This window comes from Fringilla coelebs, assembly GCF_963513975.1.
Source record: "Fringilla coelebs genome assembly, chromosome: 10".
Lineage (NCBI taxonomy): Eukaryota > Metazoa > Chordata > Aves > Passeriformes > Fringillidae > Fringilla > Fringilla coelebs.
Genome location: NC_140036.1, coordinates 1,991,718 through 2,010,445, shown reverse-complemented (window position 1 = coordinate 2,010,445; position 18,728 = coordinate 1,991,718). Strand labels below are relative to the sequence as shown.

At 41.6% G+C, this 18,728-nt stretch overlaps 1 protein-coding gene across 1 annotated transcript in view; it reads right to left on the bottom strand.

Annotated features, from left to right (window-relative positions):
* LOC311157390 (glypican-5-like) overlaps positions 1-18,728 on the bottom strand; it is a gene marked incomplete at its 5' end in the record, with an annotated part of 355,041 nt that overhangs the window by 142,033 nt on the left and 194,280 nt on the right. Inside the window, one exon of the mRNA XM_084212081.1 lies at positions 12,782-12,902. Within this exon, the coding sequence (XP_084068207.1) occupies positions 12,782-12,902 (121 nt within the window). The remainder of the gene's footprint in view (positions 1-12,781; positions 12,903-18,728) is intronic.

The window sequence follows — 18,728 nt, the reverse complement described above, 5'->3', positions numbered from 1 at the left end:
ACTTAGACTTTCATGGCTTGCAGACCCTCATATGAGGTTGGTAATTTTTTCCATGGGTCATAATGAAACCCACAGGTGTTCTGGGCTCTGTGCCAGGGTCTCTGAGCCCCCTGGCAGGGGTTTGGGCAATCCAGGACAGCCAGAGGGATGTCCTGAATTCTGACACTGTGGGTGTGGAGTTTGAATAGAAGTGTGTAATATCACAGAATGGAAAAATTAGAGTTTAAGGCTTTAGAAAATAGCAATATATATAAGGCAAAATGGAGGTTTTGGGGCTGAGGCTGCTCCTTCTTCACTTCTTCTCCATGGGTTTGGGTGGTTTTGTGTAATTGGACAGAAAAGTCCACATTGCTGGTCAAGGGTGGCTGGTTATTGGGTTAAAAGTCAAAATAATTTAGGTGTCATTTCTTAATTGGACAGTTTATCCTTCAAAGGCCTTGTAGAGAAAGATAGTTAGCATTTTGTAGCTTGTTAGTAGAATGCTGTAGAACTCAGGACTTGTAAGACTGTGATATAGATAAGAAATAATAAACATCTGAGTCTGTACATGAAATATTGTCTGGAGCGCCTTCAATCCCAACCTCAACAGAAACAGAGAAACAATGTTCATGGAAAACTGTGCCAAAGTCTCCTAGGACCACAGCCATTCCTTGCAGGTTTTCCTCCTCAGCCCAGGTACCTGCACAGGGCTGAATTGAGTTAGGAGCAAACTGCACAGACTGTCTGGAGGGGAATCAAATCAGCTGATACACTCAGTTTGTCCTGCCTTTCAATAATACAACTAACTCAATTGTTGTAAAATTGACTCAAATGAGGCTCATTTTCAGAAAGAAAACATTGCAATATGGGTAAGAAAGGCCAGTAAAAAGAAGGGTAAAGACTAATCTATATGCTCCTTAAAGTCACAGATGGTGAAAATGAGAGCGTGGTAGGGTTTGTAAAATTCCTACTAAACCTTTGCACATTAGCTGAACTCATGTTCTTTGCAAATCTCCAAGGATTGATACCAAAGCAAGGAGACAAAAAATAAGAAGCAAACAGTTATAAACAGAAGTGATACTCCCTGTGAGATGGTTCTCTCAGACCTCATGTGTTGGAGTTCTGGATGCTGGGAATTTTAGATTTTCTGTGCTGACAGGCTCTGACCCCAGGAGAGGGGTTGGTTTTTGACCTGAAGCTGTAGAAAAGGCTTCCAAAATTGATTGATAAAACTGAGATTATGGGTGTGGAGTTTAATTAGAAGTTTAGAATAACACAGAGTAGAAAACTTAGAGTTTGGAGTTTTAGAGTATGTCAATACACATAAGGCAAGATAGAGGCTTTAGAGGGGTAGTTCTAGAATTAAGTTCTAGGTAGTTCTAAAACTCTAGTTTTAGAGTGGTTGTTCTTCTTTACCTTCTTCTTCCTTCTTCTTCACCTTCTTCTTCCTTCTTCCTCATAGGTTTAGGTAATTTTTTCTAATTAGACAGAAAAGTCCCCATTGCAGACTTCAAGTGATTCGTTATCAGGTTAAAAGTGAAAATTATTTAAGTGTCATTTCTTAGTTAGATAGTTTAAGTTAAAAAACCCTATAACAAGAGACAATTAGCCATTCTGTACCTTATTAATAAAAGACCACAACACTCACAGCTGTGCTCACTACCTGCTCACTCATGTCAGTCAGCAGGCAGGTGAGGCTGGCAGGTCACTCTGAGCCTCTGGAGTCTGATGGGAATTGTGATCAGTGAGGTCAATGTGCAGCACTGAGCTCTGCAGGGAGAAAACAGGCTGGCAGCCACACAGAATTAATGCTGCTGAGGGAGAAGGGTTTCCCTGGAGAAGCAGGAATTGCTGCACTTGAGGAGAGGTGTCTCAGGGTTAGGATGGAATGAAGGCTCCTGTGCACACCCAGGGCACTGGGAATATTCCTCTGCCTGCTCTGGGGTGCCCTGACCCCCAGGGCAGCACTGACTCTGACCCTCACTCATGGAGAAAGTTTCCCAGACTCCAAGACAAACTGGAACCCACAGAAGTGTGCAATGGATTATAGAGAGCAGTGTGGGTGTGTCACTGGGGGAGAAATTGAGGGGTTGGGGTTTTTAGGATGCTGTGGATGGAAGCAGGATGGAGGGCACAGGGTGTTGTCCTGGGTTCCTTCTTCATGCTGCTTCTTCCTCCTTCTCCCTGGGTTTGGGTGGCATTTTGTAATTGGGCAGAAAAGTCTGCACTGTGGCTCTGTGGGGTCAGTTATTGGGTTAAAAGGGAAATAATCCAGGTGTCAGCTCTTAATTGGACAGTTTAGTCTTAGGAGCCCTTGTACCAAGAGATTGTTGGGCATTTTGTGCCTTCTGATGAAAAGCTGCAGAACTCCCAGCAGTGAGACTGTTTTACTGATAAGGAATAATAAACACCTGAGTCCCAGCATGAAATACTGTCTGGAGTGCCTTCAGTGCAGACCCAGAGAAACCACAGCTGGGACCCCACAGCTGGGACCCCACAGCTGGGACCCCCACAGCTGGGACCCCACAGCTGGGACCCCACAGCTGGGACCCCAGCAGGCTCCCAGCTCTGTCCTGGGGCAGGGGGCCCCTCCCTGCACCTGGGGAGCCCAGCCCAGCCCTGCTCAGCACCCCCAGCTCTGAGATCCCCCAGCTTTGGGGAACAGAGAAGCTCCAGGAGATCTGTGGGCATCCTGCTTTGGATAAAAGAGCAGCAGCAACAGTGACCACGTCTGACTGATGCTTTTTGATTTTACTAATTAGGCTGATCCTACACACATCTTGATTTTTTGACTCCAAATTAGCAGAGGAGCTTGTGAAGAGATGAGGAAAATGAGAGCATGATAAGCTGGGATCAGTTCTGGGTTTGGTGAACTCTCAGCCTGGCTCAGGGCTGTGGGAGATACCCAAACCTTTACAAGTGCCATGCACAACACCAAACCAGTGCCACAGTGCCAGAAGCAAAGCAGGCCTGCTTTAAGACTGAATTTCTTTGAAGTGACAAAAAAATGCTGTTTCACAGCAGTGGCTCTGCCTGAAACAAGAGGATTGTTTTCTTTGGTCCTCCTATTCACTAATTACTTGTGAATGCTTCCCTAAGTAGAAAAGTTTTTGCTGCCATGGCCTCTCTCCAGCACTCAGCCTGGCTCTCTAAATTCCAAAGTGTAAGGCAACAGACACTGACAGGAGAGCAGGGTGGAGCAGGAACTCCTCTGCCCTGCTCATGGCCCTGTTCTGTCCTTCAGAGACCTCACTGGGAAGTTTGGACAACCTCACCTCACAGCCAGCATCAGCTCTTCTGCTCTCCAGGCAGGCCAGGACTGCTCACATGGCACCAAACAGTCACAGGTTTTAACTCCCAGAGGGTGCTTGCCTGGGCAGACAGGTCAGAACCATCTCACACGAAGCTGTCCCAGCCAAGGGACCCAAATCTGAGGCTGCAGGTGCTGTCCAAGACCTGCTCCCTGTGCAGGGAGCTCCTGGGGCTGGCACTGGGCAGCCAAACCAGGCTCACAGGGACACCTGAGCTCCTTCCAGCCCAGGTCTGATTCATCAAGCTGTGCTGCAAAACAACCCAAATTATTGCTGGTTGGCTGTAGCTGGGAAGTTGTTGCAATGTATTTGCAAGGGTTAGGTCATAGTGTGCACCAGCACTGCTTCTAAGTTTGGTATCAAAGCCTCAGGAACTCATCAAGGCTACTGAAACAAAAATTGTGCTAAATTAAGAAAGAAGAGGCTCAGAAACAAGATTGCAGGAACTGGAAAACAGAGGAGTGTGAAACACCTGGACTGTAACCAGTCACACACTGTGAGAAATGCAGGCAGAGAACCAGGGAACAAGGCAAAGGCACCAATCAAGCAGGCTGTACTTAGCAGTCTGTAGAATCTATAAATGTGTGTAATGTCAACAATAAAGGGCTTCTGCTTGATCACACTGGTCAGCTGTTCAGCAGTCCTGGATCTAATTTGATGTCACAACTGGATTGAGAATCTAAGGTTCTGTTTTGAGTGGTGGTGGAAACTGGGGGGAGGAGGAGGAATGATTTTTGGAAGGTTTTCATTCTGAGTCCTGCATGTTCCTTTTCATTCTGAGTCCTGTGTGTTCCTTTTCTCATATTGTAAGTTAATAAAGTTCTTTCCTTTATTCCTAAGCTGGAGCCTGCTTTGCTCTATTTCTGGTCACATCTCACAGCAGCCACTGGGGAGAACATATTTTCATGGGGGCACTGGCACTGTGCCAGCATCAAACCATGACATTTTCCCACAGGAAGTGGCTGAGTCCTTCAGCAGCAAGAATCCACTCACCACCAGCAGTGCAGCTCACAGAACAAGGCTGGGGTTTGATGGCCTTGGTCCCACTCCCCTCCCCTGCTTTTTCTGCCTGGCTGCTCCCTTTAGCAGCACAAGAGAAAGAGAGGAAAATGACCTTGCTCTTGCTTTTGGACAATGATCAATTAATTGTTTAAAGACCTTTACTCTACCCTAAAGAAAACAATGATAAACCCATAAAGCTCTGCTTTCTTTTCCTATTATGCTAAACTTACCACCTCCAAAAATAAGCCTGTTATTATACCTCAGGAATTAGACCAAAAGTAAATGCCATGATCTCACTTCTAATGGTGATTACTCAAACAGTGTATGAGGCTCAGAATTACTAGAGTGATCAGAAAACTAGAGGGAAAAGAAGAAAATAAGTATGAATTTGGGATTCCACTTAATTAATTCAATGATGACTGCTGACTTTCTGTCTATAAAAAAATCAATTCCCATCAGAACAAACAGGCAGATCCATGAGTCCCCTCCCCTGTGAGAGCCCAGAAGGGAAGTGCAGTCACAGCTCCTGGCCTTGGGGCTCACTGCAGCCCTGGGGCTCCCACCCTGCCCAGCTCAGCTCACAGCACATCCCTCCTCCACCCTCTCCTCAGCAATTCCACCCAAAACACTTCCCAGGGCTCAGGTTTCACCCAGCAGCTGCAGGAACCGGGCACCCACCCCAAGGGACAGATCCCATATTTATTTTTTCAGAGTAAGACTCTCCCAGCTATGTTTTTCTGAAAGGCTTTGGCTCAGTTCTAGATGGGAACAGTAGCTCTGCCCTCCTCTCCCCCACTTGGCTCAAGTCACCCCTGAGATTCAATATGTGATTTTGATTTATTAAGACTAATTTCCCACAATGAGCAAAACAAAACACATACAATGGTCCATCTGGGCAAATAATTTCTGAGAAGGCTTGCAAGACAAATAGCACAGCACACTCTGAGACACAACACATGAATAATAAAAGGCCATTTTAGCATTATATATTTGCTAGCATATAATAAGATATGCTGGATTTACACTGAGGTTTAGATTTGTCTTGTTTTAAAATGCTAAATTCTACTTTAGTGGAGCCAGTATTTCACATTGCTGTTTCTACTGAAATCCTGGTGCTGGTTCTAGTACTAAAAGGTAATTTCTCAATTCTAATTAAAATTATTTAATTCCATCTCAAGTCACTGTGTTCAACAAAACCAAACAAATAACCTGCAGCCCTCAGAGCAGCAGAAGTTCACTGATTTCAGCCAGGGATGGTATGTATCTCAATTAGCACCAAATTAGAATTTTAACAAATGCTGCCCATAAAACAATGTTCAGTGATGCTTTTTCATGTACTGGACTAGAAAGAATTCTCCTGTTCTGATCCATAGACAAACCTCTGGCTCTGACAGGAGTTTTAGTGCCACAACAGAACCAAGGTTAGAGCTTCCAAACTGCCTTTCTTTCTAAAATCTAAGAGAGAAGAAAACCCCTGCCCACAGCCTGGAGCTGCCCAGCCCTGGATGAGGAGATCCCACATCTCCAGAGGAACATCCCTGTGACAAAATCACTGTCAGCTGCTCTGCTTTTACATTTATATAGATTATATATATATATATAAATATACACATATCTGTATTTCCTAAGAAATAGAAAACCATACAGAAGAGACCACACAGAGGAAGATCATTCTCAGTCCTTGAGTAAACTGGATTGTTTCAAGCATTGGGAGGAATTGTTTCATTGCATATGGATTGTGAAATATCTCAGAGCTGAACATTCAGCATCCATATCTGGAAGCAAAGACATGTTCAACTTAGCAGGGGAGAAGAAAAACTGCCCATGAATCCAATAAGGACAAACATATTGAAAAAAAACCAGGATGAGAAACAAACTTTGTATAACTGCTGAGGTAATCTGAGATGATAGTTTATTTGACTGGAAGGGTGAACAATTTTTATACAGCAGGGCAGGAAATAAAAAAACCAAAACAATTCAGTTCATTTGGTCTTTCCTGGTCTTCACAAGATCTTAAACATAATTGTTTCAGGTTTCATTAATTCTGCCTTCATTTTCCTCTACTATGTGCATGTCTTGGTGCTATCCATTAATCAGCCAATAAATGTGGTATTAATTCAATTCTCCCTGCTGTTTGCTTTGGGAGGCCCAGGTGCTGAAGGCTGTTAATGCCTTCCCAGCCAGGTGAATTCACAAAGGACCAGCACAGCTGCAGGGGTGCTTCCTTCAGTGAAAAATTGCCTTTTACCTGACTGCAGACAAGCTGAGACAAGACCCACCTCTGAGGCTGCTCTGCCCTGAGCCTGGCACAGCTGTGTTGGGAAGGGTGAAAGTTTGACAAGAAAGTCTCACAGATATGTGTCCTTAGCAGAAAGATTTTTAAATGTGGAGTCTGATGAAGGAATAGAATTGGAAGCAAGTTTTGATATAGAAGAAAAGAATTGCTGAGCCAGTCTCACTGGATAACCAAGGAGGCAAAGGGTGTGTGAGTTAGTAGGGGATTTTATGGCTTAGAGCAAAGGATAAACCCACCCCAAACAAGAAGATGTTTTTACCAAGCAGGAAGAGAGCACAGGCAAACAAGTCAGCAAATGTGGCAAGTAGAAAAAAGGTCTCAGAATTTTCCACTGCAAGAAAACTGAAAAACAACTTCTGGCTTAACCTGCAATGTACTGACTTTAGTGATTGGAGAGCAGTACCATGAATATGGCAATGACAGCAGTTATGATGGGCTAGAGATAAAAGTGAAGGGATAGATTGGTTCTACTGTATGAAGATGCTCAGCAAAGAAAAGTCTAGAATGCACTGTGACCAAAACCAAAGGGTCTGCAGGCCTGCCTGCAGCTGGAGCTGACAGCTGTGGGCACAGCTCTGTCACCCACCACCCTGGGCTGCTGTGACCTCTTGGATGGGATAAACTGCATTTTGTATGCAATAAACTGCATTTTGTATGCAATAAACTCCATTTTGTATGCAATAAACTGCATTTTGTATGCAATAAACTGCATTTTGTATACAATAAACTGCATTTTGTATACAATAAACTGCATTTGGGAGAGCTGCCTGGAGTCCCACATCCCTCATTTCAGCTCTTACACAGCTGCCCTGCAGAAGTGCCACCTCTGCTCTGTCCAGAGCAGCTGGCACTGCTGGGAGGGGGAAATGGCATTTCTGTGACAGTGACAGCTCTGGGGAGGGCTGTGGGGGACAAGCAGTGGTACCTGTTCAAAGCCTGTGGGGGTTTTGAAATACCAGGGGACAGAAGCAGGAGAGCAACAATCTTTCTCAGTGATGCCTTTCCTTCCAGGCTTTCACTGGATGAAACAAAGAACAGAAAATTCTGAATCCTAGTCCAAGTCAGCTACAACTCTGGCTAAAAATCAAACCAACTTGTCTCCACTCATATCTCATATAAAAACTCTACAAGGTAATAAATTTTATAGATGTCTAAAAAAATACACACTTTTAAATTAAGTACTACTTAAATGATTTATTGCATTATTCCCTATTGTAGAACTCAACTAAATTCACTTTCAAGATTAAATTATGGCTGGCTCATATTATTGGAATGAAACATCTCAGTGCTGTTGCTTTGAACTCTGCTCTAACAGAATCCTCTGTCTAGAAGTCTGAAAGGAATTAAGTTACATGCATTTCTTAGTTCAGCTGGCAGATCCATGAGACTTTGGCAGAGAGAAAAAAAATAAAATACATGGGGTCCACATTCAGGAAGATTTGCTTTGACATCACTCTCATTTTCTGCACTAGGTTATTGCACTGCCTTGAACCCCAGCCATGCCCCAAGCATTCATCTCTGACAAGAGCAAAACACACTGATTCACAAAAGCTGTCAGGAGGAGATTTAGCCTGACAAAACCCAAATAAGTCAAACCTGTATAATGCTTATTATATTATAATCCCTTGAGAATGTTGATACCTCCCTGCTAGTAAAGGTACAGTCACAGCTTTTTCACTTTTCCCAGCATTCTCATTTCTTCTCAGGGCAATTGATCCTTGAGGATTTTTAACCTTGGCCTGAGAACCAGTTCAGTCTGAACTATGAAAAACATTGAAACATTTAAGTGTGATTTTGGGGCAAGAAGCAGCACTCCAAAAAGGTGCAGTGGGGCATTATTGTGTTTAACATCAATTGTGGTTCACACCTGCTCTATTCACAAAAAAGAGGGAGGAAAAGATGTTATTTCTGCTGCTTTTTTCCCCCATCAACCTGGGACTTCACTTGATCTGTTTTTGCCTTACTAGAAGTTACTGTAAATTGTAGCTCAGTAATTCTATTGATATGTGAATCAGCCACTAACAATAAACCCTTCAACCACCTTATCTGTCAGGGATGCAAATAACAGTAATTGTTGAATAATATTCTCTAAATTTCACTTTACTTCCAGCTTTGCCAAGTGGATATAAAATAGCCTGCTATTTGCATAATCATTTTAGGAAAAAAAACAACAACGATGTGCTGAGGATTTAAGTCCCAGATGAGAGAAAAAAAAAAAGAAATGAGGAGCTTCTATAATCTCCACCGAAGTGGCATTTCAGCCTAAGTGACAGCAGAAATGGAAGATGCCTTGCATACAGATTATTTGTAGCATGCTGGAGCTGGGATGCACCAGCTAGAACGGGAGCAGGACAAGGGTTTTGCTCACACCCATGAGATTTAGGGTCATTTTACCTTTAGGATCTTTTACCTTTGTGGATATAACAGGGAGCTCACAAAGGAAGGGCAAAGCCAGTCAGGGTGGGATTTCAATGAGGGAATTTTTGGCTGCTCCTGCCTGGCCAGAGCCACTCCTGCTCACAGTGGCCAAGCCCTGCTGGCCTGACAGAGGCTGCTCAGGGAGGAGGAGGAGGAGGAGAGGAAGAAGAAGGTGGCAGAGAAACCATCACAGACAGCAGCAATGAGATTTGCTCCAGAAACCCTTAGGAACTGCTGAGCTAAGGCAAATCTTGTAGGAAAATGAATGCTGTTGATTTGAACACAGCTCTCCCCAGCCTCAGCAAACTGATCCAGAGCAGGTTATTCTGATTTCAAACACCTCTGAAAACCAGAGAGAAAGTGAAATCCAGCAGGTCCAGGCTCCCTGAGGGACAGACCCAGCTTGTTTCCTTGAGACAGAAATGTTATTCCTTGAAAAATCTCATCCCAGCCTTCTCTTCCCCAAGGATTTGCTGTCCTCTGGGTAGTTTAGCAATGTCATTGAAGGGGCAGGAGCCTGCTGGGGCCCAGGCACCCCAAATCACCTGAGATGCACACTCTGGGCATGGCTTTGCTCCCTGCTCCCCAGGCTCCTCTGGGACTGCTTCTGTGTGCAACCACTGCTCCAAACAGGGCTGCAAATGTTTCAGAAGATACACAGACAACACCTTATTTGAGCAGTGTTCACATTTCACCCTACACATCACTAAAAAAATACATTTAGAAAGGTCTTCTTATGAAAAAATTCAATTAGGAATAGAATTCTGCATAACTCTACAGACTACACACACTATTGATGTCACTTTAAACTCCTGATTTAATTGGCTTTCCAGTGTCAGTTTTTATTTGTACAATAATATCACAACTGAAACAAAAATCCAAGAAGTAGAAAACAGCTACATGTGTTTGATGTTGTATGTGAAAGCCTCAGATATTTAGCAACTTCTTTGATGCTTTGATCTCCAAAGAAATCTTACTAAAATTATGATCAAAGGATTTTATATTATTCTAAGTACTTAAGAACAAACCATCTTAGGGCAATAATCAGTATTCTGTTTAATCCTTCACCCTTGGAATCCATTCTTGCTAAGCACCTCAATCTGATGGGAGTTACATTTACTTAAAGAAGATATTCTCCTGAAACTGTTACAAGTACCAAAAAGCAACACTTCCAACTTACAGACACAGCCAAGAGCTGGATTTTATTCTTCTGGCTAAAAAGTGCTTTCTGAGACTGTTTTTAAAATGTATGTAATTTAGGAAAATTAGTATGCAGCTCAGAGCAGGCAGATTTTTATTTTTCTACAGCAGACAAAGAAAATAGAATTTCCAATACACAACTACTTTTGATTGAATCTATTTCTAACTATTTCCTATTGTCAGTGTTTATAGAGCACTATTACACAGATGGATATATCTAATATTTATAAAGTAAATTAACACTTTATAACATGCAAAGACAGATTAATAATGAATCATCCTTTTCATCAATCTGACCACAGAATGCCTATTTCAGTGCAATATTAAGCACTGCACCAGGCTGGTTGTTGTTATCCCCCATGGTGAGTTAAATCAAATACAAAGCATCCCTAAACTGCAGCCTTCAGAACAGGAGAATATTAGAGACCAGCAGGATTTAACAAAAACACTAATTACAGCTTAGATTATGGATTTATAGATTTGCTTGACAAGAGGTAAGGGAAGATTGTACTTTTTTAGGAGTGAGTAGAGGAATTCCTGACTCCCAGTCACAGCAGCACCTGGAGTGCCACAGGTGTGGCTACTGACAAGAGAGTGTCACAGGCATGTTTTATGAAAAATCCTTTTGTTAGGATCTTTTCTCCTGAGAAGCTGAGAGGCCTCAGAAACGAAATGTAAACAGTGATTATCTGCTGCTGTGGAATGCAACAGGTGCATCTTTAATTAATCTCATGTAGTTTTTTCTAATTAATGGCCAATCACAGTCCAGCTCTCTCAGACTCTCTGGTCAGTCACAAGATTTAATTATCATTCCATTCTATTCCTTGCTAGCCTTCTGATGAAATCTTTTCTTCTATTCTTTTAGTATAGTTTTAACATATCATTTTCTTTTAATATAATATATATCATAAAATAATAAATCAGCTTCTGAAACATGGAGTCAAGATTCTCCTCTCTTCCCTCGTCCTGGGACCCCTGGGAACACCACCACAGCAGAGAAAGAATTAAAACAATTCTTAATCTTTGCAGCTGGTGTTGTTTTCTCCTAAGAATGTTTACAAGAGGCTGGTGTGTCCAATGAGCCACTGGTATGAGGGATATTGACTGAGGACCAACCAGGCCCACCTGAATCATAACTGTCTATAAAAGTGTGTGGTTTTTAATAAATTCAGTTTTTTCCACCAGGAAGAAAATGGAGTCCTGTCACTGTGATATTTTCTGAAAAATCCCTTCGCCAGGATTTCTTCTCCTGGGAAGTTGAGAAGCCTCAGAAAATAATGAAAACAATAATTATCTGATTGCTTCTCCTGTGTTTGCTACGTTGGAATGTGGTCTGGACATTATTTACCACCAGGTGAATGTCTGATTGGTTCCATGTGAATTGTTTTTCATTAATGGCCAATCCCAGTCCAGTTGTGTCAGACTCTCCGAGTCAGTCACAGGTTTTTATTATTCATTCTTGTGAAGCCTTCTTGTGTCTCCTTTCTCTTTCTTTAGTATAGTTTTAGTATAGCAATATAATATAATATAATAAAATATCATGTCATATCATATCAAATCAGCCTTCTGAGAACTTCTCATCTCTCACAGCTTAACCACACCTCTGACAAACCCCAAGGTTGCCTCTCCTTTTGGGCAGAAGAAGGCCTGTGAAGGAAATGTTTTTCTAGGGGCAAGGTGAATTCATCTTGGGGCACCCTCTGCCCTGACTTTAGCATTTCCAGTCTGGCTGTCACACCCTCACAGGCTCATTTTGGGTTTGATCTGTTGGTTCTACAGCCCTGAGTGTGGGAAATGGATTTGTAGAGAATTTTCAAAGCTTGACAGAAAGCTCACATGGAATGTACCTGTATGAAAACCTTGGGGTAAGAAATGCAGACTTAGAAATGCCATGGAATAGGACAGACACTGTTGAGAGAGAAATGGAACTAGAAACTGCAAATAAGACTAGATACTTTGGAGAAATAGAACTATGAGAAATGAATTGTAGTAGGACCCACAAAGAGTAATTTGAGATTATTATTTTTAAGACATTTACAGCAAGCATGGTGTGGCAAAAGCTGATAGGCCAAGAAACACTTATAATATATTGTAATTAAGAAATAGTTGGATTTTGATGATGATGGCATGAATTAGAACATCTGAATTGTCTCACCCTTCCCATGAGACTGAAAATGGAATAGAGGTGTTTAAAACACCTCTCAGCTGCCCCACCTCTGGGTCAGGAAAGGGCTCAACCCACCCTGAGGAGCAGGAGGCTGCACGACCAGAGGACAGTGCCCAGGGCAGGAGTGTCCCAGCAGGAGCAGCTGCAGCCCAGGCTCCTTGGGAACTGGAGCAGGAGCTCCCCTGCTCCTGGGGCACTTCAGCAGCAGCCAGGGAGCAATTTCCAGGGAATTGTGCCTCACTGGAGCTCACAGCCCAGCTGGGACAATGGCATCTTCAGCTGCCTTCAGCACAAACCCACACTACAGCTGCCTGCAGTCCTGGAAAGTGGGATATGATGACCAGCACCACCTGGAGATTTTACCTTCAGCTCCATGATAAAATGGTTTTATCTTGGAAAATTACTTACTTGATTAAAGTGCTGAAGTTTATCAATTAAATTTTTGATGAGTGGGTCCAATCCTCTGACTTTCAGTTCTGGATTATTAATTTGTGCCTTCAGCCCATTGGAAACAACTCTGCTGGTATAACTGAAAAACAGAAGAAATAACACATCAGTGACTGGAACCACATCCATCAGAATCAAGAATCATATTACAAGGGACTTACAAAGAGAAAATGTATTGCAAATGGGAAGGAAACTTATTATAAATATTTATGTTTTAAAATACGCCAACCAGAATAAAAGTCACAGTTTCTTGCAGCATCACTTACCACTTTAAACCATTCAAGTCATGAACCAACAGCAATTTCATAAAGCATGGAGAGGTTTGTTTCATTCATAATTCAATATTTGAACCTTTGTAACTAACATTCTCAAGTTCTTCCATGCAGTAACACACCCAAAATGATGGCAGGGCTCAGATCTTAGAAGCAAACCCAGCTGCACTTGTGTCCCCAGGAAGAACCCACCTGAACTATTACTCTGAAGCCAAGGGTGGAGTGGATTGTAAAAATCCCCATCAGTGCATTTGGACAATATTACAACCCTGCTGCATCTTACCTGCCTTTACCTTTATTCCCCAATCACATTATTTGAATGCTCCAATGTCCATCATGTGCAAACAAACACATGGTGACCCACTGTGGCAGCACAGGGACATGTGACAGAGCTTCCTGAGCTCATCTAGTTGTAAAACAGGAGAGATTAAATTTAATGGGTCAGCTCCTGGCCTCCTCCAGTCTGTTTGGGGATTCCCTGTGTGTGCTGCTTTGTCTGATCAGAAACTCATCCACAGCAGCAAAATGCAAGGGTTTTCCTTTTCACTGCCCTTGACTGCTCTGCATTCACCCCCTGGTTAGAGCTGTTGGAATTTTTCTGGAGGCTTGCATCACTGTTACCCAGGATAAAGAAACCTGTGGGTTGGCTGGGGTGTTTTTTATCAAATGACATTGTTTTCTTCCCCATGAATCACCAGGCTCCACTAACTGCCCCTAAGTGCAATTACAAACCTACAGCAGTGCACGGAGTTTGCACAAACATGCAGAGATCAGAGACAGCAGCAGCATCAATGCCAGAGCCCTCAGAGGGACCAAAATGGGCAAAGCCAGGCTCAGGCAGCTCACACTCACTGCTGCTGCTGCTAAATCCTCCCTTCCTCACATCATCACCAGGAGAACAGGGCCACTTGGAGGGAGGGAGGGAGTTCACAGCCCATGGAGACAAAGGGGCTCTCCTATCCTTCAAATCCTGCTAAATCCTCCCTTCCACACACATCACCACCAGGAAAACAGGGCCAAGTGGAGAGAATGAGTTCACAGCCCATGGAGACAGAGGGGCTCTCCAATCCTTCAACTTCCACCCATGATTAAGGACTCCCCTCTTTAAAGCTCTGGAGACATGCATGCATTATGCACAGATATTGCTGCTGTTCACAGTTAGATTCATCACACAGCCTAACTAAATTCCACGTGTCACAGACTGCATGGGATCTGTGTGAATCCTGCTTCAGCTCCTTCTCCTCCCTGGTGCCACCAGCAACACATCAGACGTGGCCCAGCTCTGGTCTGGTGTAGCCACATTTCTGTTCACAGAGAAAAGCAAGGCACAATTCTTCCCAAGAATATTGCTGGGGAATATCTCTGAACCTCAGAGAATGGAAAACACAATTTTTATCATTTGCTGTGCCTGTGTTTGTGCCACAGTAGAATGCAATGTGGAGATTACCCACAGGGATGGTGTTTTGTTTCCTTGGCCTGTCAGGGCCAGGTGTGTGTGTGTGTGTCAGGACTGTTGGGTGACAGTCACAAGATTCTGGGCACTGTGAGCAGTTGAGTGCTTGGAAGGTTCAGTTTAGATGTAATGTAACATAGTGTAATATAGTATAATAAAGTAATTAATCAGCCTGCTGATAAGATGGAGTCAGATGCATCATTTCTCTCCCCTGTGAATACAATAGTCTGGACTGTGACCTGCCCAAGTGGAAAAGCCCAGAAAAGCAACCAGAGTGGTGAAACAGATGGGATCTGCCCTGTGAATGGGGTAAAAAGCTGGTGGGAAAGGAGACAAAAGACTTGCAGGGCACAAAGGCAGCTCTTGGGTTTTCCCATAATAACCTGGTTTAGGCCTTGTTGATCACAGTGGAATTGTTCAACCAGTACCAACAGAAATGATGAAAAAAAATGACTGGCAGATGACAAAATATTTCTGCTTAGATGCTGCTGTCTTGATGATGTAGAGAGGGAAATTCATTTTATAAAAATGTGATTCCAAGCTGTGCTGTCCTGTGTGCTCTCCCTGGGAGATCCCTGCTAGGACAACCCCAAGGCTGGGGAGACTCAGAGCGAGCAGGAGATGGTGATTTGAGAGAGGATGGTGATTTCACAGAGGATGGTGATTTCACAGAGGATGGTGATTTCACAGAGGATGGTGATTTCACAGAGGATGGTGATTTCACAGAGGATGGTGATTTGAGAGAGGATGGTGATTTCACAGAGGATGGTGATTTGAGAGAAGATGGTGATTTGAGAGAGGATGGTGATTTGAGAGAGGATGGTGATTTCACAGAGGATGGTGATTTCACAGAGGATGGTGATTTCAGAGAGGATGGTGATTTCACAGAGAATGGTGATTTCACAGAGGATGGTGATTTCACAGAGGATGGTGATTTGAGAGAGGATGGTGATTTCACAGAGGATGGTGATTTCAGAGAGGATGGTGATTTCAGAGAGGATGGTGATTTGAGAGAGGATGGTGATTTCACAGAGGATGGTGATTTCACAGAGGATGGTGATTTCAGAGAGGATGGTGATTTCACAGAGGATGGTGATTTCACAGAGGATGGTGATTTCACAGAGGATGGTGATTTGAGAGAGGATGGTGATTTCACAGAGGATGGTGATTTCAGAGAGGATGGTGATTTCAGAGAGGATGGTGATTTGAGAGAAGATGGTGATTTCACAGAGGATGGTGATTTCAGAGAGGATGGTGATTTCAGAGCAGATGGTGATTTCACAGAGGATGGTGATTTCAGAGAGAAGATGGTGATTTCACAGAGGATGGTGATTTCAGAGAGGATGGTGATTTGAGAGAGGATGGTGATTTCACAGAGGATGGTGATTTGAGAGAGGATGGTGATTTCAGAGAGGATGGTGATTTCACAGAGGATGGTGATTTCAGAGAGAAGATGATGATTTCACAGAGGATGGTGATTTCAGAGAGGATGGTGATTTCACAGAGGATGGTGATTTCAGAGAGGATGGTGATTTCACAGAGGATGGTGATTTCAGAGAGGATGGTGATTTCACAGAGGATGGTGATTTCAGAGAGGATGGTGATTTCACAGAGGATGGTGATTGAGAGGATGGTGATTTGAGAGAAGATGGTGATTTGAGAGAGGATGGTGATTTCACAGAGGATGGTGATTTCAGAGAGGATGGTGATTTCAGAGCAGATGGTGATTTCACAGAGGATGGTGATTTCAGAGAGGATGGTGATTTCACAGAGGATGGTGATTTCAGGGAAGAGGGGCTCCAGCTCCTGAGGAAGAGGAGCAGACAGGGCAGAGCACTGCAGGAGAACTGCACACCCAGCAAGAAGGGAGCAATCCCCCAGCCCAGCCAGGAGCCAAAGCCTCCCCAGGAACAGCCCTTTTGTCCATCTGACCCAAAGCAGCACCCTGCAGACTGCAGAGCCTTCTACTACCTCTGTACCACCTTAAAATGCTTTGGAATAAACACTATACATTTCCTGAAAGATAATCTGATTATTTTACTCCTTTGCACTATCTAAACCATTTTTTTTTGTTGACATCAGATCCTGAATTACTGGAAATGTACATTAAGTGAGATCAGGAATTGGCTTGCTTTATTTAATAACCTGCAATTTAACTGAAATATTGTAGTATAGAATTGTTAACTCTGGTTACAGCTCTAGTACTTTATTCCAACTAAACCCAGAAATGTCAGCTGGAATGTCCAGGAAAGCTGTATTAAAATATTGTCACTGGAGCACTCCTGGAAGTTACTGTTACCCTGGAGCCCAGGGAACAGCTTGTGCAGACAGAATTTTCATCCAGACCTCAAGCCTCAGGCCAGGGTTATTCCATTGATTGATCAGGGTAAGCTAAGATACTTAAAGAAAAACAAAAGCCAAACCCAGCTTTTCAGTATTTCAGAAAAACAGAATCAATTTCTTAGATATTAGGTAAGTAAGGCTCATCTCATGTTTAAAAAAAGATAAAAAGTGAAATGCTGTTTACATATCTGCCTTTCAGCTGAAGGCATGTTTTTATTTCATCAATAAAAAAAGATAAATTAAGATATCTGAGTAAAAGAAAGCATTTTAAAAAGCCAGATGCTGTTCTGAAATGTGCCTTTTTAAATTCATAATATGAAAAGGAAGCAAAGTACAGAGTTTGCTCATAGTCAAATATGCCTTAAAAAAAAAAGCTAGAATATAAAATAGAAATAACTTTGAATAATAAAATTATTTTTAATATATTAGGAATAACTTCGAATTCCAGGGAAATGACAGCATGAGCTGCATTAGGGACAGCTATATATATAAAATATATAATTTTAATAAATATGTTATATATATTATATGTGTGTGTATATATGTGTGTATATCTATCTCTGGATATATAATAAATAATAATAATAAAAATATATATAATATTAACATATTTAATAGAAATATAATAAAATATGTATTAATTATATTGTAGATAATATATTAATAATATATTATTAATATAAATAAATAATATATAAATATGCCTTCAAAAAAACAAGCCTATAAAATAGAAATAACTTTGAATAATAAAATTATTGTCTAATAAAATAGAAATAACTTTGAATTCCAGGGAAATAACTGCAGGAGCTGCATTAGGGGCAGCTATATATATATATATATTATATATTTTTTTTTTAAATGTATAATATATTATATATGCATATATCTGTGCATATATCTCTCTGTAGATATAATATATTAAATGCATAAAAATACATATAATAATACATATAATAAAAAGATAATAAATGTATATTAGTTATTTAATAGTATTATATTAATAATATATTAATAAGATAAATAAAACAGATATAATTATTTATAAATTATATATAAGTAATATAAATTATGAATAAATTAATTATATATGCATACATAGTATATTAATAACCTTAATATAATTTATAAATATAGATATAGATATAAATATGAATGTAAATATAAATATAAATATAACCAGCCATGATATTTAGGAATATTCAGGATACCTGGAACATGAAGTTAATCCTCAAGGAAGTTCTCATCATTTGAATTTTCTGTTCTCTGCATGAGTATTTGGCCCAACACTGCTGAGCAAGAGGCATCAAAATTTAAATTTCATTTTCATTTTTTTTTTTTGGGATGAATGGGACATCAAATATCTCATGGCAAAGCTGAACATCTGAGCCTCAGAGTCAGTTCATAGGAACCCAGGAAGTGCAGCAAACATCTCTATGGGACCAAATCTGCTTTTGAGGAAATCATTTGTCATACAACCTCAAGAGTTGCCATGTATGTAGAAGAAGAATAAAATTCACTGTTCAGAAAATTTACTATATATTTGCTGAGATATTTCTAATTTTGTGTTCACATTAAAAAAAAGAAATTACACACTATATATCAAGACAGCAGTATCTAAGCAGAAATATTTTGTCTTCTGGCATGCATTTTTGTTGGTACTGGTTGAATAATTCCACTGTGATCAGCAAGGGCTAAAGCAGCAACACCTTTCTGAGACACACTGGGAAGGACAAACTCTTCCTGACTGAGACTCAGAAAATCACATCTCACCACTTATTTCTTTGGTGTCATAAAAATGTGACTGTCCTACTTTCTGTACAAATGTGAAAACTATTCAGTA